Raw genomic sequence first — 22,364 nt, forward strand, 5'->3', positions numbered from 1 at the left:
TTTTGAAGTAAAATTTTTACATCAACAGATTGATTCTGATTATGTATCAAGAAAAAAGAAACGTACATTTAAAATATAAGTAGATATTTAATAAGTTAAATTGAGCATTCTTTAATTTAAACTGTTTATTTTTTTAACTAATACCGAAGATACCTGTATTTTACCTCATAAAATACCGGTATTTCATTTTTGAAAAATTTCTTGAAATACCGGCATTTGGTATACCAGTATTGCAATGACTAATTCTGACAAAATAATAACTAGCAAATTGTGGTTTGTCAGTGTGTACATTAAAGAGGCAAACATCTTTTAACAAAATCAATTCAAGCAATATAATTTTCTTTAGAAAGTAAAGCAGGAGTTTAAATTATATGCTGAAATAAATCAGAAACATAAAAAATGGTGAAATGTAAATAATCAGACAATTCGATTTTGAGTATAAAGAAAATGTTAAGGCAACTATCTAAAAACTAAATTAACTTTATTTGGATTCTACATACAAAAGGGCTTCCAAATTGCCCTTGCTATTCGAACTGCCACGAGACGACCAACATCAACAAACATCAAGCCATCGAATGCTACGAATCCACGATACATGAACAGAAAGACATCTAACTAAATTAAGCCAACAGGTGGGAAATTTGCATATCGAAAAGCGCCCTCTTGCGCACAGGTATACTCGAGGATTTTTATGGAGATTTTCCACAGCTCCCCACCATGAACTCTAAGAGTTCATCAATAGAACCTATAAAAAGAACTATAACAAAGGCAAATACATAAGGAAATACTTCTCCTCAGTAAACAATAACGAATGCAATAACTATAGGTTGCTAAATTATAAAGATTAATATACCATAAACTATATGGTTACAAACTTATATAAAATATAATTTCTATTTTTGAATTTTATGTTCAGACATATTTACAATTTTAAACTTAAGTTAACAAAATTAATTTTACTATGAACAAGAGATTTTTTTTTTTTCAAAATTAATGAAATATTTAAGCAAATTATTTTAAGAAGTTAATCAAAGTCCAACATTAGAAATACTTCAAAATTTTGAAGGAAAAAAGAGTTTAAAACAAATTATTTTCAATAAACTTTTCGACTGATTAATCATAAAAAGGATACGTGAATCCAGTTCATTCACAAAGTTCAAGGGGATATATCAGCTGCACAGGTTTTCTGATAAGTCCCTTTTTGGTTTTGACGACACAAGCTCTGATATGTCCATCTCTACCTTGAAAAGTTTCTTGAACGATTCCCAAGTCCCATAGTAGTTTAGATTTTGAAGTTCCTTCGACGAGCACTACATCATTCATCTTTACTTCTTTGTGAACGTTAGGCGATTTGAAATGGTGAACTGTTTTCAAATTAAGTAGATATAGTTCTTTCCATTTAACCCAAAAATGTTTCAAAAGTGTCGTTTGATACTGCTTTCTTTTTAACAAGGACTCTCTTGTTGACACTCGATTAACTAACTCAGCAAAATTAAATGGATAGTCGTGATTTTTCCTTCCATATTGCAAAAAGTCAAGAGGAGTTAATGGCTTGGGCTCAGAAAAATTATCAGTAACGTATGTTAAAGGTCTCGAATTAACGACGTATTCGATTTCAGTCAAAACAGTTGAAAGTTCTTCAAACGTGAGAAGAGCTTTTCCGAGAACTTTTCTGAGTGGATCTTTCACTGATTTTACGAGACGTTCGTAAAATCCGCCCCACCAGGGCGCCCTTTCTACGATAAACTTCCAATTAATGCCACGTGAAGATATAAAATCTTTAAATTCCGAATCTTGTAGAATGTTATAGAAGTACATTAGATCTTTATTTGCGGCTTTGAATGATTTTGCGTTATCCGAATAAACAACGCTGCAACTACCTCGCCTGGAAATGAATCTTCTAAAGGCTAGTAAGAAATTCTTTGTAGACATGGAGGACACTAATTCTAAGTGAATTCCTCTAGTTACAGCACAGGTGAAAATTGCAAAATAAGCCTTTTTAACTTCCTTATCACATTTGTAAAGAATAGCTCCTGCAAAATCAAGGCCACAAATTTCAAAAGGTGGATTCTCTACAATTCTGTCTTTCGGAAGTTGCGCTGTTATTTCGTTTGCTGGTTTGGATTTGTATTTTCTACAAATGAAGCATTTTCTAAGTACTTTCTTCACGAGTTGTCTCCCCTTCGCTATCCAAAACTTTCTTCTAAGCATTACTAGAGTAGCTGTTACTCCGATATGAAAGTTCTTAGTATGCTCATGTAAGATTAATAATTCCGAAAATTTAGAGTTTTTTGGTAGAAGGATGGGTTGTTTCTCGTCTAGAGAAAATTCTGATTCATCTAATCTCCCTTTTATTCGCAAAATATTCCTGGGATCTAAGAAAGGTACTAGAGAACGAATTTTTGAACCATTGCTAACTTTTTGAGATCTTTCTAAATCGACTATTTCTAACCAATAAGCTTCTTTCTGGGTTTCTTTAATCCAGTATTCTTCAGACAATTTAAGCTCATCTGTTTCGAGAGCACCTTTATTTTTCGACGTATTTCTTGCGTTGTGTATAAATCGAAATACGAAGGCAGTTACTCGCAATAGTTTGAGATAACTGCTAAATTTATCAATGTTAATGAGCTTTTCGCGATTTTCGAGGATTACTTCATTTTGCGAAACTTCTCTAAATTTACTCTTTAGTTCTAGGTCATGATTGCTGACGTTTTGGGCCTCTATTTTTGGCCAAAACTGCTCTGTTTGGCTAAGCCAGGGTGGTCCGTGCCACCAAAGTTGACTATCTTTCAATTCCCGAACAGATATTCCTCTGCTTACAATATCGCTTGGATTGTCCCTCCCAGGACAAAAATTCCATTTCGGTGGTTCAGTCAGTCTTTGAATCTCCTCTATCCTATTTTTGACGAAAGGTTTGTAACAGGACGGTTCCCCTCTAATCCAATGGTAAACTAGAGAGGAATCCGTATGAAAAAAGCAGGATTTCTCAAATTTTAAAGCTTTAGAGACTTTAGCACACAACCTAGCAGAAAGCAGTGCTCCCATCAATTCCAACCTCGGCAAAGAAAGAGTCTTTAACGGGGCAACCCTGCTCTTGGAAGTGATAAAACTAGTCGTTATAGTCCCGTCAGTCTTAATGACTCGAAAATATATTACAGTTCCGTAGGCCTTTTTAGATGCATCCGAAAAGGAGTGCAGTTGCACATCAACTGTGTAGGAGTCCGTGAAATGATAAGAGCGAGGGATTTCAACTAAACTTAAGCCTTTCAGTTCAAGACACCATTGTCTGAAGGGTTTTTTGATAACTTGGGGCATTTCCTGGTCCCAAAGAAGACCCATTTCCCAGACGCGTTGAATGAGAATCTTCAAACGAATTACGTAAGGAGCTACAAATCCTATAGGATCAAAAATTCGACCAGCAACTTGCAACAGGAATCTTTTTGTATCAATTCCTTTCGATACAAGGGATATCAGATTTTCTACGTTAAAATAAAATAAATCCCTGTCAGCGTCCCAGGAAATGCCTAATACTTTATAGTTTATCATGTTTTGACCAATTGGGTTTGATGACGTTTCAGTAGAAAACCCGTTCTTCTCCCAAAGTTTTCGCAATTCAGCAGAATTAGTAGCCCACTTGTGCAAGGGCATATTTGCTTCTCTAAAGATCTGGACGCATTCTAAACTAGTTGCGTATGCCGATGCAAGAGTATTTTGACCTCCTATGATGTCATCGACGTAACAAAATTTGTTTAACAGTTCGTGAGTCTGCGGAAAAATAGAAGAATACTTCTTCAAATGGTGTTTAATAGTAGCACATAAGAGAAAGGGGGAACTATTTATTCCGAAGAGAACACGATTGAACCTTAGAACTTCTAAAGAGTCTGAAAAGGAATATGGATTTTCAGTCCAAAAGAACTTTGTTACATTTTTATCCGACTCGTCAATTGCTACATTCAAAAATGCCTGTTTAATATCAACTGTGAACGCAATTGGATGCTTTCGAAATGACAACAACAGTTCAAACAAATCAGGATATAAATTAGGTCCAATATGCAAACTATCATTTAACGAAAACTTGCCCTTTTTATGCGAAGACGCATCGAAAACAACTCTCAGCTTACTAGACACCCTATCATCTCGAATTACTGCCCTATGGGGCAAATAGAATTCTGGACTATCTGCTACACTTGATTCAGGAACACGCTCTACAATGTTTTGCTCTATGTAATTATTCACAACCCTCCTATACTCTGAATACAAAGAATGATCATTTTGAAACCTGTAGCACAATTTTGAAAATCTTTCATATGCCACTTCGTAATTGTTTTCAAGCGATTCTTTAAAATTATCCTTCCAAGGGAGTTTAACCACATATCTACCATCTTGGAAGCGAATACTATCTTCGAATTTTCGTAAAGTTTTGTTATCATTACAACTTACATCATCGTTAGCTGGTTCGATTCCAAGATTTTCTAGTAGCCAAAATGTCTCCAATTGTTTTGAAATGTTTTCCTCAACCATTACTTTCATGGCGAAAGAATCACCTGAATTTCTATTTGAAGAGCCTGATATTCCAATTAAACACCACCCATAGAGCGACTCAGCAGCTACAAGTTTTCGATTAATACGTTTAATTCTACCTGTCATGACGTCATAATAGTTATCAGCACCGATTAAAACTGAAACACTAGCGTCCTTATTCGAAGTATCAGCTAATTTCAAACCTTTCAAATGCTTGCTATAAATGGAAATATCTACTGCAGGCGGCGGAATATGTGCCGCGGATATTTTTTCTGTTTCTAACGCCTCGATTTCCAAATACGAATTCGGATCTTCTTTATTTTCCAATCTTATTTTAACTACATTAAACGTTTTTTCAATAGGAGACTTATCTCCGAAGGAATAAACTGTTAGATTTTCTTTTCGAATAATGGGAAGTTTCAACAATCTTGAAAATTTCCTATCTACAAAACTTCTTTGAGCCGCTGTGTCGGCTAACAAACGACAATTTCTATATTGATTGTTATAACGAGCAACGACCGATGCGGTTTGCAATAAAACCCTTTGCGATTTGTTTTCAGTTTGACAAGAAGAAACGTTAGTAACATTATCATCAGATTCTTCTTGGGGCGGGGTGAAAGTTGTTTTATCCGAATTCTGATAAAACCGATAACAAAGTGTTTTGGGGTGCGATTTTAAACCACAAAACGAACAACCTTTTTCTTTTTTAAGCTTTGGACAAGAAGAAATTGAGTGTCTATTCGAAAAGCAAAAAAAGCAAAGTCTATTTCTTTTCAAATAATCCCGTTTCATTTCTATGCTTACCGAGTCACACGAAACTGAATCATGCAAGTTCGAACCACAAAACACACATTTTGAACTAGCAACTGTATGATTGACTAAGAGTTCAGCCGCTGAAGAATTGAAACTTTTCTGTTTTCGAAAAGTATCTTTTGTAGAAGATTTTGACCCGGAAGCGCCTCGATTGCGTTCTTGGAGCGGATGGGTCGAATTTTGTTTTTCTTTTACGGGAGAATGAAAAGATTGAGCTCTTTCGCGACTTTGTATTTCTTCACCTAAGAACTCGAGAAGAGCTTTCAAATCCCAATTATCACTTTTATTCTTTCTACTAAATTCAAGAGTCAATTCAGAGGGCAATACTTTCAAAATTATCGGTGTTAAGAGATTACCGTACGATTCTGAATTTATTCCCAAGCTTTCTAAATTCCTAATTTCAGTTTCAGCTTTATCGTATAATTTTCTCAAACTGTTCGTATCACTTGTATTTTTTATGGGAGTCATGTTCAAAAGCGATCCTAAATGCGCATTAATGAGCAAATTCTTTTGTCCGAATCTAGATTTTAAAAGTTCCAAGGCTGCATCATAATTACTTTCTGTTAATGCGAATCCGGAAATTGCTTTAGCTGCAGCACCACCTACTAAATTCTTAAGGTAAATAAGCTTCTCAATTTTAGATAAGCCGCTATTTTTATCTATTGCATTTTCAAACTGACTAATGAATTCTAGCCAATACCTGTGGTCACCGTAGAATTTATTAACAGTTAGCTTTGGCAATTTAATCGACGATCTAGTTTCTTGATGTACTAGACCACTAAGTTCCAATGTTGAATTTGATAAATTAGCGGGGTTAATAGTAGGAGGTACAGCCGGAGGTGTTAGAGCTGCTATTCTTTGAGTAATTTGACATTTATAGAAAATTAAATTTTCCATGAAATCTTCACATTGTTCAACTTCTTTTTCGATATCTTTTGCTTCGATAACATTAAGAAGCTCATTATCAGCCACTTTAAGACAGTCAATTTTATCAGTTAATTGATTGTATAATACTTCTAAATTACGCACATTAGTTTCATTTACTAAAGTGACGTCTAAACTTTTAACGAACTTAGTGGCACTGCATTTAAGTGCTTTACGCTTATTTTTTATCTTTTCAGCATCCATACTAATTGACATACAAATTGAAAACAAATAACTCACCCAAATTTCTTCAGTTACTATATCCAATGGTACGAAACAACAACGATGTCAATATAACATATCACTACTCGACGAATTCTAACTATCAAATGGTTATGCAGTACCTTGCGGCCGATGCACCATAAAGAAAATGTTAAGGCAACTATCTAAAAACTAAATTAACTTTATTTGGATTCTACATACAAAAGGGCTTCCAAATTGCCCTTGCTATTCGAACTGCCACGAGACGACCAACATCAACAAACATCAAGCCATCGAATGCTACGAATCCACGATACATGAACAGAAAGACATCTAACTAAATTAAGCCAACAGGTGGGAAATTTGCATATCGAAAAGCGCCCTCTTGCGCACAGGTATACTCGAGGATTTTTATGGAGATTTTCCACAGAGTACAAGCATTAATTATGACGAAAGACACAATTAATTGATTTTAAAAAATCAATACGGGCGAAATATTTTTCTTTTAAAATCTGTATTTTGAAGGAAAAAACTAATTTCGTTTTTGCGTGACATACGCATTTGTAAATTTAGAAGAAAGCTTAAATGCTTCTAAATATGTTTATTAGCCGAAGACACATTTAATTTTTCACATACCTCATCATGTGTAAAAAATAAATAAATCAATGAAATAAAATCAAAGTTGTTTCAAACACTTCGTGTGATAACTTTTAAATGAAGCAAAGGTTAAAGTTGACAAAAAAAAAAAAAAGGAAAAAAAAATCAAAAATGCAGAAAAAAAAATGTTCAAATAATAAGTCGTTGTTTTTACCAAAAGAGACTTGCGTTAACAAATGTTGAAAATCGCTCGATTATGCATAAAAATATTATTTAGTACATGTTTACACAAAAAAATGCGAATTTGTATATACTAAAGTGCTCATATTTTCCTAAAAATATTACACTACAATAAACTAAAAACGGACTTATATTCCTTATACTATTATCATAAGGACCCTTCTTTATAAAATCAAAAGTGCCGTGAATGTTCCTTTTTTCCTTTATAAGAGTGCATCAGTAAACAAATTTAAATTAATGATTAAAAAAATTATATATTTAAAAAAAAATTATGGCTTTAAAGTAGATTTCTTACAATAGGGGGGGGGATGCTTTGAATAATATTTTTGTCAGATCCAAAAATAAATGTATTTCTCCTCTTTACATGAAATCGCGCTTAATAACAAAATGTTGAATTCTATGAAATGAAAAAGGATTAATTATTTTAACATGAAGGAGAAATTTCTCAAAACTTTTGAAGCGAAATTTAAAGAAGTGAACTTCCTTGAAACAAACATTAAAGAATTTTTGAAAGATAATGCTTCTTGAAGAAAGGGTAAATGACTTACAAAAACATATAGAATATGCTTCTTTCTCGGAACTAAATATTCTTAGCTAAAATTCTGAACTAAATAATTCTCAAGTATAAATCCGTAAAACAAGAGAAGTAAAAAATTTTAGCGCTCGGTTACTAAAATAATCATTTATCCTCCAACATAAGTTTGCTAAGTGCATCGGATGCTGAATCGCTTTCATGACCAAAATTTTAAAAATTAAATTTCAAGTTTTTTTCTTTTTTTTATAGTTTTAAAACTTGTAGTTATGTAAGAATTTGTCGTAGTAAATCAAAAACAAACAATTCAGAAATTGGTTTTGAAAAAATAAATAAAATAACATTTTTTTTTCTATTTCTTTTTTTTTTTGGTTCGTTTTGTAATTAAACACAAGCATCGAAGCAGAATCAAAGAAAAAAATCTTAAGGGCTAATAGCTTCAAGACAAACTTTGTTTATCTGTAGCATTAATATGTTTTTTAATGCATCGTGGAAAATGATTAGTTGAAAATTCTATTAAGATGTCACTAAATTAGTAATGTTCTACCAAGTGACGTCCTTAAATTAATAACTAAAATGTTTGAAATTTTTAGAGGTTATGTTTTCCCCAAGATATTTAAAGTTTAAATTAGACAAAAAAAAATGCGTTTTTATATACATCATCGCTAAAATTTTAAAGGTTCACCCTTTAGAGGCATCATTTGTAGTCCTCCTTTTACTTACGCCAACATCGAGCGTTTTTAATATTAAACTAAATTTAGTGACGTAACAGCCAACGGAGGCCAAGGTCTACTGTGTTCATCTCAGTTTTCGTGATCTAAATGCTCTGGGTTGCATTTCAGGTGTTCCGGTTAGGGAGGTCTGCCGATTGAAAAACCTCAATGTTTAGTCCCAAGACCATATGTTGCTTATTTTATTGCTTAAATCTAATATTGGGATCTAAATAAAATGAGGCTTTTACGAAATCGCAATAAAATATTTATATTTTCGTTTTGAATTGTAAGAAGACATGTGTTAAAATTTGAATGTACCTTTAAATATACAGTCAAGCCCGCTTTTTAAAATATCGGTTCAAAGAATATTCCGCTTAATATAATAAATTTCCGATGTACCAAACCGATGTAACTCGTGATTTCGATCTCGGATATTGGAATAATCCGGCTATTAGAATACTTTTTTGTGGAAAATTGGCTATTCCACTAAGCGGGCTCGACTGTATTCGTCATTCATAGATTTCATTTATATGGTTTTTAATGTTAACGGAAGGACATTTAACTATAAGCTGATACAGGGTAAAATTTTAAAATGCTAGTATAAAATAACTATTGTTTAAAGTTATTAGTCACATCTAAATCATATATAAATAATATTTGTACAAAAAATATGCGTGCATTTATTTAAAAACTACTTTTATTTATTTTAAAAAAAAACTTCGTGATTTTATTTCTTCTATTTTATGTGATGCAAATCATGAAAACTACTCTTAAAATCTCCTAAGCATGTGGAAATCATTTAAATGACATGTTTGTGATATGATAAGCCAATTCAAGCAGAAACATATGCTTAAAAAACATGAAATTTATACTGTACAATATAATATTGAAACTGCTTTAAGATTTGTTGCCACAAGTTACGGGAAAGCATTGTTGAAAGTATTGATTTAACCATTAAACGCACTGCGAAGAGATCAGTAAATTCATAGATCAATTTTCAAAAAAATGGAGAAAAAAGGATCCAAGAATTATCATCCTGAGCCACAAAATATGCACTATTTGAATCGTATAACAAGGTATGTTATTGAATATAGTAAGAACTTCAACAAATCGAACGAGATTTCACTTCAAAGTCAACAGACTCTCAGTTATAAATAATGTTAAAATGAAAACACTGCTAAATCAAAAATACCAAACCGTAAGACTATGCCAAAGGATGCATTAACGTTTGGACAAGTTTTGTTAATTGGAGGGAAGGGAAAGAAATTAACAAAGAGCAATGCTGGACAGCTACTTCATATAGAAGATGAAGGAATAGAAATAATTTGTTTGATAATGCATAATGATGTGGGAATATGATTTTCGTGTTTGCTGAGAAAGAAGATAAATGTTCTATGGATTATGATAAAATTATTGAGTATTTAAAGAAATCAGAATTGCAACAGATGGCTCGGGCATTAGATATCATTGTTTCAGACTGCTGTATTAGTTGTATAAATGTTGGTAAATTGAAATTTTCCAAGTTTAATTGTTTTGGACTTCTTATCCTTCCGCTACTGTCCTTCCGTTACCCTTAACAAATACATAACTTATATGCTTAAAATAATTATTTTTTCAAACTATAGGTGGAATTGTAATGACTGAAGACTCAAGTATGTGCTCTATTTGTTATAGAATTTTTCCTTTTATAGTTTAGCTGAACTTTTGGGGAGAACATGATAGCGTGAAAATCAAAAATGTCCTTCCGTTACCGTTTTTTAAATTTGATTATAAAAAGAAGTTACTAATAAAAAATTCTCGGCTTTAATTTTTTTAGCAACTTACTATAATGTGTATAAAAATCTATGCATCAGTTTTTGAAAACATTTTGATATGCTCACAGACAAAAATGCATCGACTTTTTTGTAAAACTCTCCTTCCGTTACCGGTTGAATTCACCATAAGCTAAATTTGGCAAACGATAAATAAAAAATGTAGTTGAAACAAAATATAAAATAAAATAAATAGAATAATTCAATTTATTTTATTTTAAATTGTGTTTTGTTGTTGTTGCTCAGACGAACTTTATTGCTATAGAAGACTTTACGAAAACGAACTTTATTGCTTTTTTTCTTATAGAATGCGCTTTGTTCCTCGTATAGAAAGAAAAGCGGATAAAGTTTTTTCTTGTTGTGAGAAACAGTTTTAATTTGAGCTTTTAAAGTAATTAAGTTTTATCGTTAAAAACAACTCTTATTTTTAAATCAGTGGGTCTTTGTATGTTCTGGTAGCTAGTTTTCGTTTGTATGCTCTATTGATCCAAAATTTCAACTATTATAAAATTTGCACCTTATAACTTGGTTTCGGTATAACACGGTACACATTCCTTGATTTACATTATTTCAAGTCCTCGCATAACATGGTTTCGATATAACACGGATATGGTTTCGATATAACACGGTACACATCGACATGAATTATGATATGTTAATGTTATTATTATGACATGATTAATTAGGTTAAAAAATATGTAAAAAAACATTTATAAAAAAAGTTTCGTATAACACGGTTTCGATATTACACGGAACGAATTAACTGTGTTATACAATGGACGCCTATATGTTATGATTTAGCTTATTAAATAAATGGTGAATCAGTGCAAAACAAATTCAAAACTCCAAACTGTTTTTTTTTTTTTTTTTTTTTTTTTTTCAAAATGAGTCTCCGACCGCCTTAAAAATAAAAACGAGCTTAAGACATATTTGTGCTCTGAATTAGGGATGAAATTATGTGTAATTTTTTGCTGATTCAGTATCGAATACTGATTGTGAAGATAAAATGTAATAAATGCTCATACAATTAAGTGAAAAGAAACACTCACTAAAAAAATGCTAATTACTAAAAAAAAACCCAACGAAATAGTTTAGAAAGAGTAAAAAAAATAGTGAAATTATATATAACGTAGCGTTCTAAAAGAAATAAGAAGAATGATGATTAAGAAAACGAAGTTTGTAAGAAGAGTGCTCACCTTTCTGCTTTTTTCCTGCTTTCTGCTACCGATGTAAGTTATCTAAGGAGAATAATTACAATAAATTGCATTTCTTTAAAAAACGTATTGAATATAAACGCCATTCCGGATTCAGCGTTGTTTTAAATATTTGTGCAAAAAACGAATGCGTTACAATTAGCATAATAGGAAGAGATTTCATCTTTCTTTAAAAGTTCGAGTAAAAATAATTATCAAATCATTATGAAGCAGTAAATTTTTAACTTTCTGATACTACAATTACTTGATGTGAAAAGTAACTAATTTTCACAATGCTGTTAAATATTTTAATATTTTTATTTGTTTTGGGGAAAAATGCGTTTCGTTTTCAGCATATCATGCTGCTTTAATTACTTCCGTTTCTCAGAAAATTACATAAAAGGAAGCAGTTAGCATAGTTAATATTTTGGCAAGAAGCAGATTTTTCTTCTTTTGTCATCTTTTTCTTTATATTATTTTAAAGAAGTGAGTGCTTGCAAAACCCATTTCATCGTACGTCACGAAGTTTGCATCAAAAATATGTTTAAATAATTCCCTTGTTTTCTTTTCCTTTATGCCATTTTGCACGATACCTTAGTTTTTTTAATTTCTTTTTGTATTACTATTTTTTGTTACAATCGACTTCCGCTACTATGTGATTCGACTTTACGCGAATTACCTATAACGTGAATTTTTCGAATTTATTGCTAACGCGAATTCCTAGTCCCCAACACGAATCAATTTTTGAAGAAAGTATCGGCTTCGTTATTGGCTACTAAATTCTGATTTCATAAATATCATTACATACGTTTAGCATCACCGGCAGCGAAAGTTCCCACACCAAACTAGTCTGCACATCGCGCTGTTAGTGCATCAAATAACTACTTTTATTATCTTTTATATCTTTTTTTTCATTCTAAATTTTAAAGTTGATGAAATGTAATGGCATCCTAGTGCACTGTTTCATCTAAAGTTTGTGAAGATGGGAGGAAAAACAAAGTTTCTGACAAAAAAAGAGTTTCTCGATATGCTTGAACAAATACCAAACGTCGACGATAGCACGACACAAATATGAGTGAATCTGCCGTACATACAATTAAAAAGTCGAAACAAAAAGATATCCGTAAAAGTTCAGAACTTAGTTTCAATATTGAAGCTTGTAGAGTAATGTCTAAGCAAAAGTTAACATTATGAAAATGGAAATTACTCTTCTATTGTGGTTTAAAGATAGTAGGGAGATGGTCTGTTGTCATAAATGGAAACGTTTTAAAGAAAAGGCAAAGCAACCGTGTTTAAAAATGTAATAGATTTGATCACGGAGCATAAATTATCATCATCTTCATTTTTAACTCATAAATATGATTACTAATCCATTGTACAGTACTGTTGTAGTGCAGCATTATATTATTACTATACACTGGGCGTACCGTGTTGTTTTATTTAAGTCTTTGATCATTCATTTTGTGCATCTTTAAGTATTTCATGTTGAATAAAACAGCTTTTTTTGCTTTTCAAATACAGTAAAAGTTTAGTTTCTTTTTAAATAAGAAACTGTAATTTACAGTTGAGGAATACTTTAAAGCAGTTTGAGGGGTGTTTATAAGTGTCTAAAAGAATTTGGTATGCTTCTAAAAAAATGTATAGCAAAATTTTTTCCACAACGCGAAATTTCGACTTACGCGTGGACCCTCGCGTAAGTCGGGACTCGACTGTACTTTTTTTTCTTTAAATGAAACACGGGTTTTCTTCTGGTAAGTGTTGAAAAATAATAATAAAATGTAAAAATTAATTACTGCTTAAGAGGAATATAAGTAAAATATTTTATAAGCATCAGGTGTTCACAATGCACAATTTTACACAATATTAGCGGAAAATATTTTCCTACTTGAGACCTACCTCTGAACATTTGAAAACAATGAGTCCTTCGACAGTAAACAAGTAAAGTGCACTACAAAGTACCAATAAGCAAACTAATGGAAATCATAATCAGCGGAAATTCCAACCGGAGACCTATCATTATATGAAGACAATAAGTCCATCGTCATTAAACAAGTAAATTACCCTGCAAACTACCAGTAAGGGAACTGATGGCAATCATAATCAGCGGGTTTGAACTCACATGAAAGTAAATCCAACCCTAAAACCTCAGATGAGGACCTTAATACTATAACCAGCTCAATCACCTTGTTTATTATTATTATTATTTAATAGAAGCTTATACAAAATATTTAAAAAAAACATTTACGGATTGTGCAGTTTTTTATTTAAAAAAAAACATCTTCTAACAGCTGTTTTCGACCTCAAAAATTTGACCTTTTTAAAAAATCATAGCAGAGAAAAACTTAATTTTGTTACAAAAATTAAAGACAACATTGCAAATTATTTTGTATGTTTTTTTTTCAAATACATATATATAGATGAAATACCCCGCCAGCTCAGTCATTTCCAGCCGACGACTGCAGTTTCGTGCTTATTAGCACTCATCAGCCCGACACAGGAAAGTGACTGAGCTGGAGATGGAAAACCTCTTGAGGAAGTCAAGAGTGCCAAACAAACTGGTAGCTAATGTAGAATTAGCACTGACCAGACGAGTGACCGAAGCAATGGTTCGGTTCAACTAGAAGATTTACTGAACATACCATGCTTTTCCATCATTCTTCCAGCTACGTATATGACAAAAACAAGAAATATTTACCGTAAAAAGTTAGTTATCTTCCTGAAGTTAACCTGGAATCTTTCTGCACAATTCAGACATCTACCCAATAAAAATCAGCCTTGCTTCTGGCATAACTCAGGAACCTTCAGTGAAAACTTACATAGATACATAGTAACAGCTTGGCAACTTCGCGAGCTGCCAGGATAGCGTCTAAAGCAAATATTTCTAAGCTTAGTCGGAATTAGTAGCAAAATTCAAAGCTACAATGTTTGGAGGCTTGTTTGGGGCGCTCGGTCAATCCGGAGGGGCCGTAACTACGTTAAAGGAGACTACCTAATAAGAAGTCTAGTATAGTTTCACTGACATACGCAAAAAAAAAAAACGAAATTAATTTGAATTCTGAAATTTTGAATTCAAATTATGTTTTTCGCAATCACGACAGGACCCTACTTATTGGAGTTATTTTTTCTAGATACGGCTCATGTCCCTTCAAGCCTGCCTCTCCTCCTGGCAGTGTTGCCAGATGGTCAAATCCGGATTTCCCCAATTCCCTTCCAATTTTTCCCCAAAAAGCGATGTTTTCTACCACATTTCCCCAAATTCAAAAATTATTTTTCCACTAATATTTTCAGAAAATTAATCGACTTCCTCTAATATTTTTGTCTCTTGAAAAAATTTTTTTAACCAAATAGCCCAATTTTCTTATAAAATTCCCGAACTTTTTTTTTTCTTCCCATTTTCGTTTTTTTTTTTTGTCTTCTTTATCTTTATCTTTCTTTATCTGTACTAACAATAAAGCTGAACGTATCTCTGTCTGTCAGGACCTCTGTGACGCGCATAGCGCCTAGACCGTTCGGCTGATTTTCATGAAATTTCGCAAAGAATTAGTTTGTAGCACGGGGATGTGCATTTTTAAGCGATTTTTCGAAAATTCGATTTTGTTCTTTTTCTAATCCAATTTTAAGAACATTTTCCAAAACAAAATTATCATAAGATGGACGAGTAAATTACCAAGCTATCATAACGTAGAACCGTAACGTGGGCAAGCCAATTGGCGAGAAATTCATCATGCAATATTTGTAAATATACAGGGGAACCAAAAGACCTTTTAATTTTCTTCTACAGGCAAAACCATGCGGGTGCCACTAGTCATAAATACAAGCGCCTGAAAGATAAGAAATAGCCAAATGTTTTTTTTTCTACTTGCATTTACTACTCTGCTTCTGTATGTACATTTAAACTATGATTTTTGTATATATTTATCCAAGAACATTCTTCATCACACTTATTTTTACCCGTTTCACGTATCAACCAGTTACTCACACAGAACATTAATGCGAATTCCGTAGCATAATATTTTACATAATGCGAAATGCGAATTCCATAAAGTTAAGGAAATCTAAACCAATGCTGTTTGATGCAAACAATGTAACTACTACTTCTTGATGCGAATCTAAATACGAAAAAAAAATTTTTTTCCTTGAGGTTTTTTCCCCCAGGTTTTCCCCAAGAAAAAAATTTTTCCCCAAAGAATTCCCCTCAAAACCCATTTCCCCAAAATTTCCCCAGAGAGCACCAGATTTCCCCAAAATGGGGAAATTTTCCCCAATCTGGCAACACTGCCTCCTGGGCGCACGTGCGTGCACGTATAGGCTTGTGTGTGTGTGCAGACCAGTATGTATGCACTTAGGCGTGTGTGTATGTGTGGGAGTTTGTATGTGCGTAACGATGCATGTGTGTGAGCGTATATGTTTATGAGCGTGTGTGTGTGTAGGACATGGACGCCACCGACCAGGAGAAGTGGCTAAAGGGGGACAGTGCTCAGGACCGGAGGCCGATGGTGCTGCAAAGGCCCCTGGTTCAAGCTGAAAAAGGATTCATAACGCCAAGGACCGCCAAATAAAAACAATAAACAATCGTGATTGCTCCAAAAAAAAAAATAAAAAAATGTGTTTCACCACAGTGTAAAATCGGTATTCTTGGAACAACTGGAACCTCGTGTCAATCCTTGAAAGACCGGAACATTAACCGGAGGTAAACTTGGACGTTTTGGTTTACATAATACAGAAAGTTTTACCTTATTTCATTTCTAATGCTATAAGATACAATATTTAGAAAACCTAAATGCAACTAATAATCTTTCACAAAACAATAGCAGCAATCATTTCTAAAAAAAATATCCTCGTCATTAATATACATTTTTAGAAAAAAAGAATGATGAAGGAAACCGTAATAAAATGTTTCAAAGTGAAATTCGTTAGTCATTATCAACATTCTTTGAAAAAATTTGAAAATATTCATAAGACCCAAAAATCAAGAACACAATGTAACTTTTAAATAATAGTGCATTGGACTTCAGGAAACACAATAAATTTTTTTGAAGTGAGAGAAAATTACATAGAAAAGAAATAAAAACTATTAATCAAGCGAATGTCACGACTTTCATATTTAATAATTCACTACTTCCGTGCATAAAATGATACCTTACACATTTTTTCACCCTAATTAAAAAAGCATTTGCTTGAAAAATGCTGTTTAAGAAAACCTACAAAATAGAAATAAAGAAAAACCTTTTTGAACATTGTCATTTTCTTAACTCTGTGTTGTTACGTCGATGAACAAAAAATATAATAAGATAATATAAAAAAAAGTATGCAGAAAAAAGTTTACATAGGCACTGTTAGTTGATATTAAAAATAGAAGAATAAAATTTGATGCGAAAACTAACTAAAGAAAAGAGCTACCTTTCGTGCAGTTGCGAATTGTTCCAAAATGCAACTTAAAAATATATTTTAAAGGACATCTATGTACTAATTTGAAACGGTAGTATCGGCAAAATTTTGACCCAATGAATTTAAATTAAAGAATCAAATGAAAAATTATTAAATGAATGTTAATTAAATGAAGTTAAGTCATTACAATAATATGCTGGCAGTATAATGCATTATAATGCTATTTTAATTACGCAGAAGTTCCTTAAAATTCCCAAATTTGGTATACTTGGTATCAAAGCTATGATAATCATAATACTGCTTTTTTACCATCCTCAGATTTAATATTAAAAAGAAATCATGCTAAATAATAACTCACGACTTTCTTGCTGGACTTTGAGCATTGATGAAGGATCTTCGCTGAATCTTTAAATAGCTGCTCCTATTACTTTCATGAAAATACTCGTATATGTTTTATTAATGTTGATTCATTTTCCATTTTATTGATGTTGAGTGACGGCTCACAACTTTCCTGTTGTGTCTTGAGCAATTTTGTAAACTAATTAAGTGACTTCACTGAAATCTTTAAATAGCTGTTCGCAGTTCTTTCATGATATTTTTTTTTAAAACTTTGATTGTTTTTTCATCTTATAATGGTTGTTGCGTTGAGAATGAGTATTTCTTTCCTTCAGTATTGGTGTTAATTAACGACTCACGACTTTCTTGCTGTGTTGAGCACTTTTGTAAACTGATGAAGAAGCTTTACTGAAATCTTTCAATAGTTGCTTGCAAAACTTTCATAACAAGTCATGCTTTATTCACTCTTGTTTTTCAATTTAAACTCATTACTGATGCAGAGAATAATTTTCTTTACGATTTTGAAACCAATCTAACATTAATTGAAGGGTAGCTTACCTGTTATTTATAGTAAATCAGTTTTGAAGTCGGCCCTATTATTTGATGTAATTTTGATCATTTAAATCTACGTAAGCTTAAAGAACATGAGTGTAAGAGCAAAAGGTATGGCATTAGATTGTCATTATAACTAAGGATTTTTAAAATTGAAATATTTGAGGATCAAACTTATATCTGCAAAAAAAATAAGCAAAGACATACACACAAAAGGAATTGGTTGCATAATATCACTAACAATTTGTAAAAGGTTCATAGAGCATTTGATAGATGCATTTTACGTATTTTTTTTAAAACTCATTCAATGATTTTATTATATTTAACTTTTATCATAACTGCTTTTTTTTTACAATCATTTTTTAAAGATATGAGTTTCATATTTGATCATTAAAAATGCATTATTCAAAAGTGTAATGTATCTTACGCAAATAAATAATGAAACTATAATGATATAAATAATAAAACTATAAATAATGAAAAAATTAAAGTAATAATGAACTACGAAATGCTAACGTACTTATCAGTAAGTAAGAAAATAAGTGAAAGACACTCTATTGAGTAGAGAAATGTTACATAATTTTAGTAATGTATTATTGGATACAACACAATACCCTCCCCCTCTCTAATAGAATGTAAACATAATGCTACAACAACTTTCACGAAAAGCGGAAACTCAGTGATAAGAAAAGATCGATAGACATAGTTTACTAAGAGTATGTTTTGTTACAGAGAACAATCCTGTATATTTATACCGGATTTTTTTGTGCTAGAAAAATATATTTTTAAGCGAATATGTTTTTTATTATTCACGTTTATGTTATCGTTAAGGCGAAGCACAGCTGGAATAGCTTATGAGATTTTTACGCTTCAATGATAAATCTTGACAGTTTTATGCAATGAGTACAATATAAATGTCGCACGTTCCAGGCACAAAAGTATTAAATATGTTGAATTTAGATGCAAAAAAAAAAGAAAAAAAAAAGGTGTTATATAGAAGTTATTTTCAAATCGTTTTTCATGAGACTCGATATAGTTTATAAGTAAAACAATAGGTTTGTAAAAGCAAGCGAATCTGTGTTTTTATAGCTATGAAAGAATGCAACCTAAATACATTTAAAATAATGTGCCCCTGATTAATTTAATGTGTCACCAGAAAATCAAGTACAAGATAAAACTAACACGGACAATTAGAATTTTCTTGAAAGTAAGATTTTTTAATGCTTAGAAATTTATTTTCATCGCTAAATTTAAAATACAAATAGTTATAAAATAGATATAATCGACTGCATTTTTTTGTACGTATTGATTAGGGTTTCGGATCCTTAAGAATATACTTGTTACAAGGACGTAGCCAAGGGGTGGGTCCATGGGGTCCGGACTCCCCCTTTCCCGAAAGACCCCTTGCCTTTTTTTCTCAGTTGTTCCATCTCGCATCAACAAAATTTTTCCGAAAGGTAATGATTTTAAAAAACGCAGCATTCTCTCCCCTTAAATATTCCCAGTAATCGGCAATTTTCTCAGCGCTTGAGTCAATTCAGAACACGAGAACCTCGTGCAACAACCGCAGGTTCCCAATTTTCGTCTGCTTTTTGCTGTGTCACCTACTCCGTCCGAAACGGGGAAATGTCCCTTTCGACTTTCAAACCAGCTGGGTCCTGTGACCTTGAAATTCAGCCCCTCTCCTTGGTCCATCAAATTGCCATTGGCAAAGTAAAGACAAGCATTTATTGCCACTTCCGCCGTATCCCACAGTCTCATTGGCGTGGTTTTCTTTATTTCTTTCTCTTTTCTTTTTGGATTTTCGTGGATTTCGTAGACGCATGTTGTACGAAAGACAGCCAGAGTGAGGTGCGTTCCTGGTGAATCAGTAATTGAATTCCGATTCTTTTCTGTTTTAACACGCAGTTTTTATCTACGTCATACTTATAGGAAACATATCTTGAACAAAATTGTATGCAAAAGAAAATTAAATTTACCCAAACTAGGTAAGTCGCAGTGCTCCCTTTTAAAGTTTTCTTGATAATACGAGCAATTTTACGTGTTAATGTGTTTTTTCATTTAAAAACTAATTTTAGATTCTAAGCCAGCAGCGAAAAAAGAAATTCTACACATTTCGTGTGTTTGAGGATGAGAAAAATAATTACTGATTTTTTTTTTTCATTTTTACTCTATATTTTTGGCATGGTTCATTTCAGATTCATTTTATATTTTGATAAAAATTTTATTTGAACTTTTAGATTACTTTTAACATCTCTCTCCTGTCTGAGTAACAAATTACGTAGATTTTTTACTGATGTTTTCCCCCCAATATTTAAGCATGATCATGAATCATATTAAATGCCCCCCCCCCCCAAAAAAAAAAATCGTGTTTGAAGGTAAAATAAATAAAATAAATGAATAAATAAAAACTTGAAGTTGATGTAACAAACTTTTTACGGTATCAAAGTTTTATAGAAAAATTAAATTGAAAGTTACTTGAATATTTTACTGTGATCAGTTTATGAAATTACAAGCAGTGGCGGATACAGCCGGCGGGCAACCGGGCATTTGCCCGGTGGGCCGGTCATGCTTTGGGCCGATCAACTAACAGCAAAGTCTTTCGGGCCTGTCTACTAACAGCAAAATGTAAATTTTGCGCGAATGTGTTTAGAATAACGCAAATTCGCAAAATACAGCCTCAGCTCCTCTTTACGCATGGATTAAAGCTTGCGGGTGGAGGGAGGCAGGACGTTACCAAGAGGGGGGGGAGGGGGAATTTCTGAAATGGGGCTGCCCAGGGCCTGATTACCACACAGGCTGACTAGGCCTAGAACTGGGGCCCCATGTTCCTAAGGGGCTCCACATTTTTCAAAGAATTATTCATAGTATTGCAACGATATGAAAAATACATGTATTTCAAAAAATATGTGACTTATTAATTGGAAAAAAACTTTTTTAAAGGGGAACTTTTAATCATTCTTCCAGTAGCGAATTTCCTTGATCACGATTATGAGGGGGCCCAAAGGGGATTCATAAACGCACATAAGTGATTTATACATAGTTGTGTGATTATACAAAGAGACCTCTAAAAGTTCTTTCGTGTTTTAAAATGTTAATCAATCACAGCATAAGGGGGCCTCCAAATTAATGTGGACCTAGAGCCTTACTTTTAGGCTCTAGGTCCACATTGTTGTTCGGGCCCTGGGCTGCCAATATATTTTTAGTGGTGTAATAAAAAATAAATGAATAAATTTAAAAAAAAAAAAAGCAGGGAAACCTTAGCGGTCGTAAAAAGTTAAAATACCTTTGGTTTCTTTGACACTTTTATTTATAAATGACCATTCAAATTGCTCTAAAATGCAGCTTACAACAAGGGCCGACGTGACGTCATGTCAGCTTAGTTGGAGAATAGGGGTCCGGCTCTTAACTGAACTCGTGCAGAGGGTAAAATATCCTAATGGTGAAAGGTGTAGAAGGGGGCCTGTGAAAAACATTGACCTATGTCATTTTTTTCCCTTTTTTCTCTCGGCAACTCTGTTTATAACAATTGGAATAAAAGTGACACAATATTTTTTCGGAAAAAATTATTTAAAAAAATGCAATTGTAAAATTCCATTAAGGAGCTTGAAAGGCTCTACATTATTAAGATTATCAAATTATAGGCTAAATGCCGCCGAAATGTGAGTTTCAAACATTTTTTGACAAAACATAAAGTATTCTGTACGCTGTACAAACTCACGGTTTCGGGCTCCGCAGTTTAAAAAGAAAATAAGTTGATAAAAACCAACGTCGGAAGAATTCCGGTGGTCCCCAGAACCTCCCCCCTCCTAATATCATCGAAGATCGTGTAAAATTTAAATTTTTGGGCTTCAATTTTGAATATTTTCATAAGAGAACAACCGAACCCACTCCCGCCATAACATGGAATTTCAGTTTCGAAAATTTGCTGTATGAAAGCACTCGAACCTCTCCCATTTTTTTAACTTTTCCAAAGATGGTCTAAAACTGGGTTTTTAACTTAACAGTTTCAAAAATTTTCTGGGAAAGTGCCTCGTCCCCTCCTCTCTCTCGGCATCATCAATGAAGAACGTTTTAAATCTCGTTTTTAGTGCTTCAATTTCGAAAATTTTCCGGGGTGAGCCTCCGGAAAACTCCTTTTCCTAACATCACTGCAGGTCAGCAAAAATTTCGTTTTTGGAACTTAACTTTCGAGTAACTGCTGGTGCCCTAGTCTTTACCAACATAGGCGGATTTAGGCTGTGAATTCTGGGGGTGCAACAAAAAAGCAGTGGCGTAGCTAGGGAGGGGAGGAGAGGGTATGGTCCGCCCGGGGCGGCGATTCAGCACTTTTGGTGTGAAAAAGAAATCAAATAAGTTAATCATACTTTAAATCTAATACTGGAGGCAAAGAAGAAAAAAAAAACCCTTTGAAATGTAAGGTTTTGGACTGAACGATCATTTCCGTGTTCAAAGATGTAATATTTCCGTCGTGAGCCCTTGAATCTTCCTCATTCTTAATGTCTTTAAATTGTAAGTCCTTAAATTGTAATTCAACACTTAA

At 32.9% G+C, this 22,364-nt stretch overlaps 1 protein-coding gene across 1 annotated transcript; it reads right to left on the bottom strand.

The window, feature by feature from the left end:
• Positions 1 to 1,143: 1,143 nt before the first annotated feature.
• On the bottom strand, positions 1,144 to 6,462 carry LOC129222422 (uncharacterized). Its single transcript, XM_054856934.1, has one exon. The coding sequence runs from the start codon at positions 6,460 to 6,462 to the stop codon at positions 1,144 to 1,146; it is 5,319 nt and encodes a 1,772-aa protein (XP_054712909.1).
• Positions 6,463 to 22,364: the final 15,902 nt, after the last annotated feature.

This window comes from Uloborus diversus, chromosome 5 (assembly GCF_026930045.1).
Source record: "Uloborus diversus isolate 005 chromosome 5, Udiv.v.3.1, whole genome shotgun sequence".
In the NCBI taxonomy this organism is placed as follows: domain Eukaryota; kingdom Metazoa; phylum Arthropoda; class Arachnida; order Araneae; family Uloboridae; genus Uloborus; species Uloborus diversus.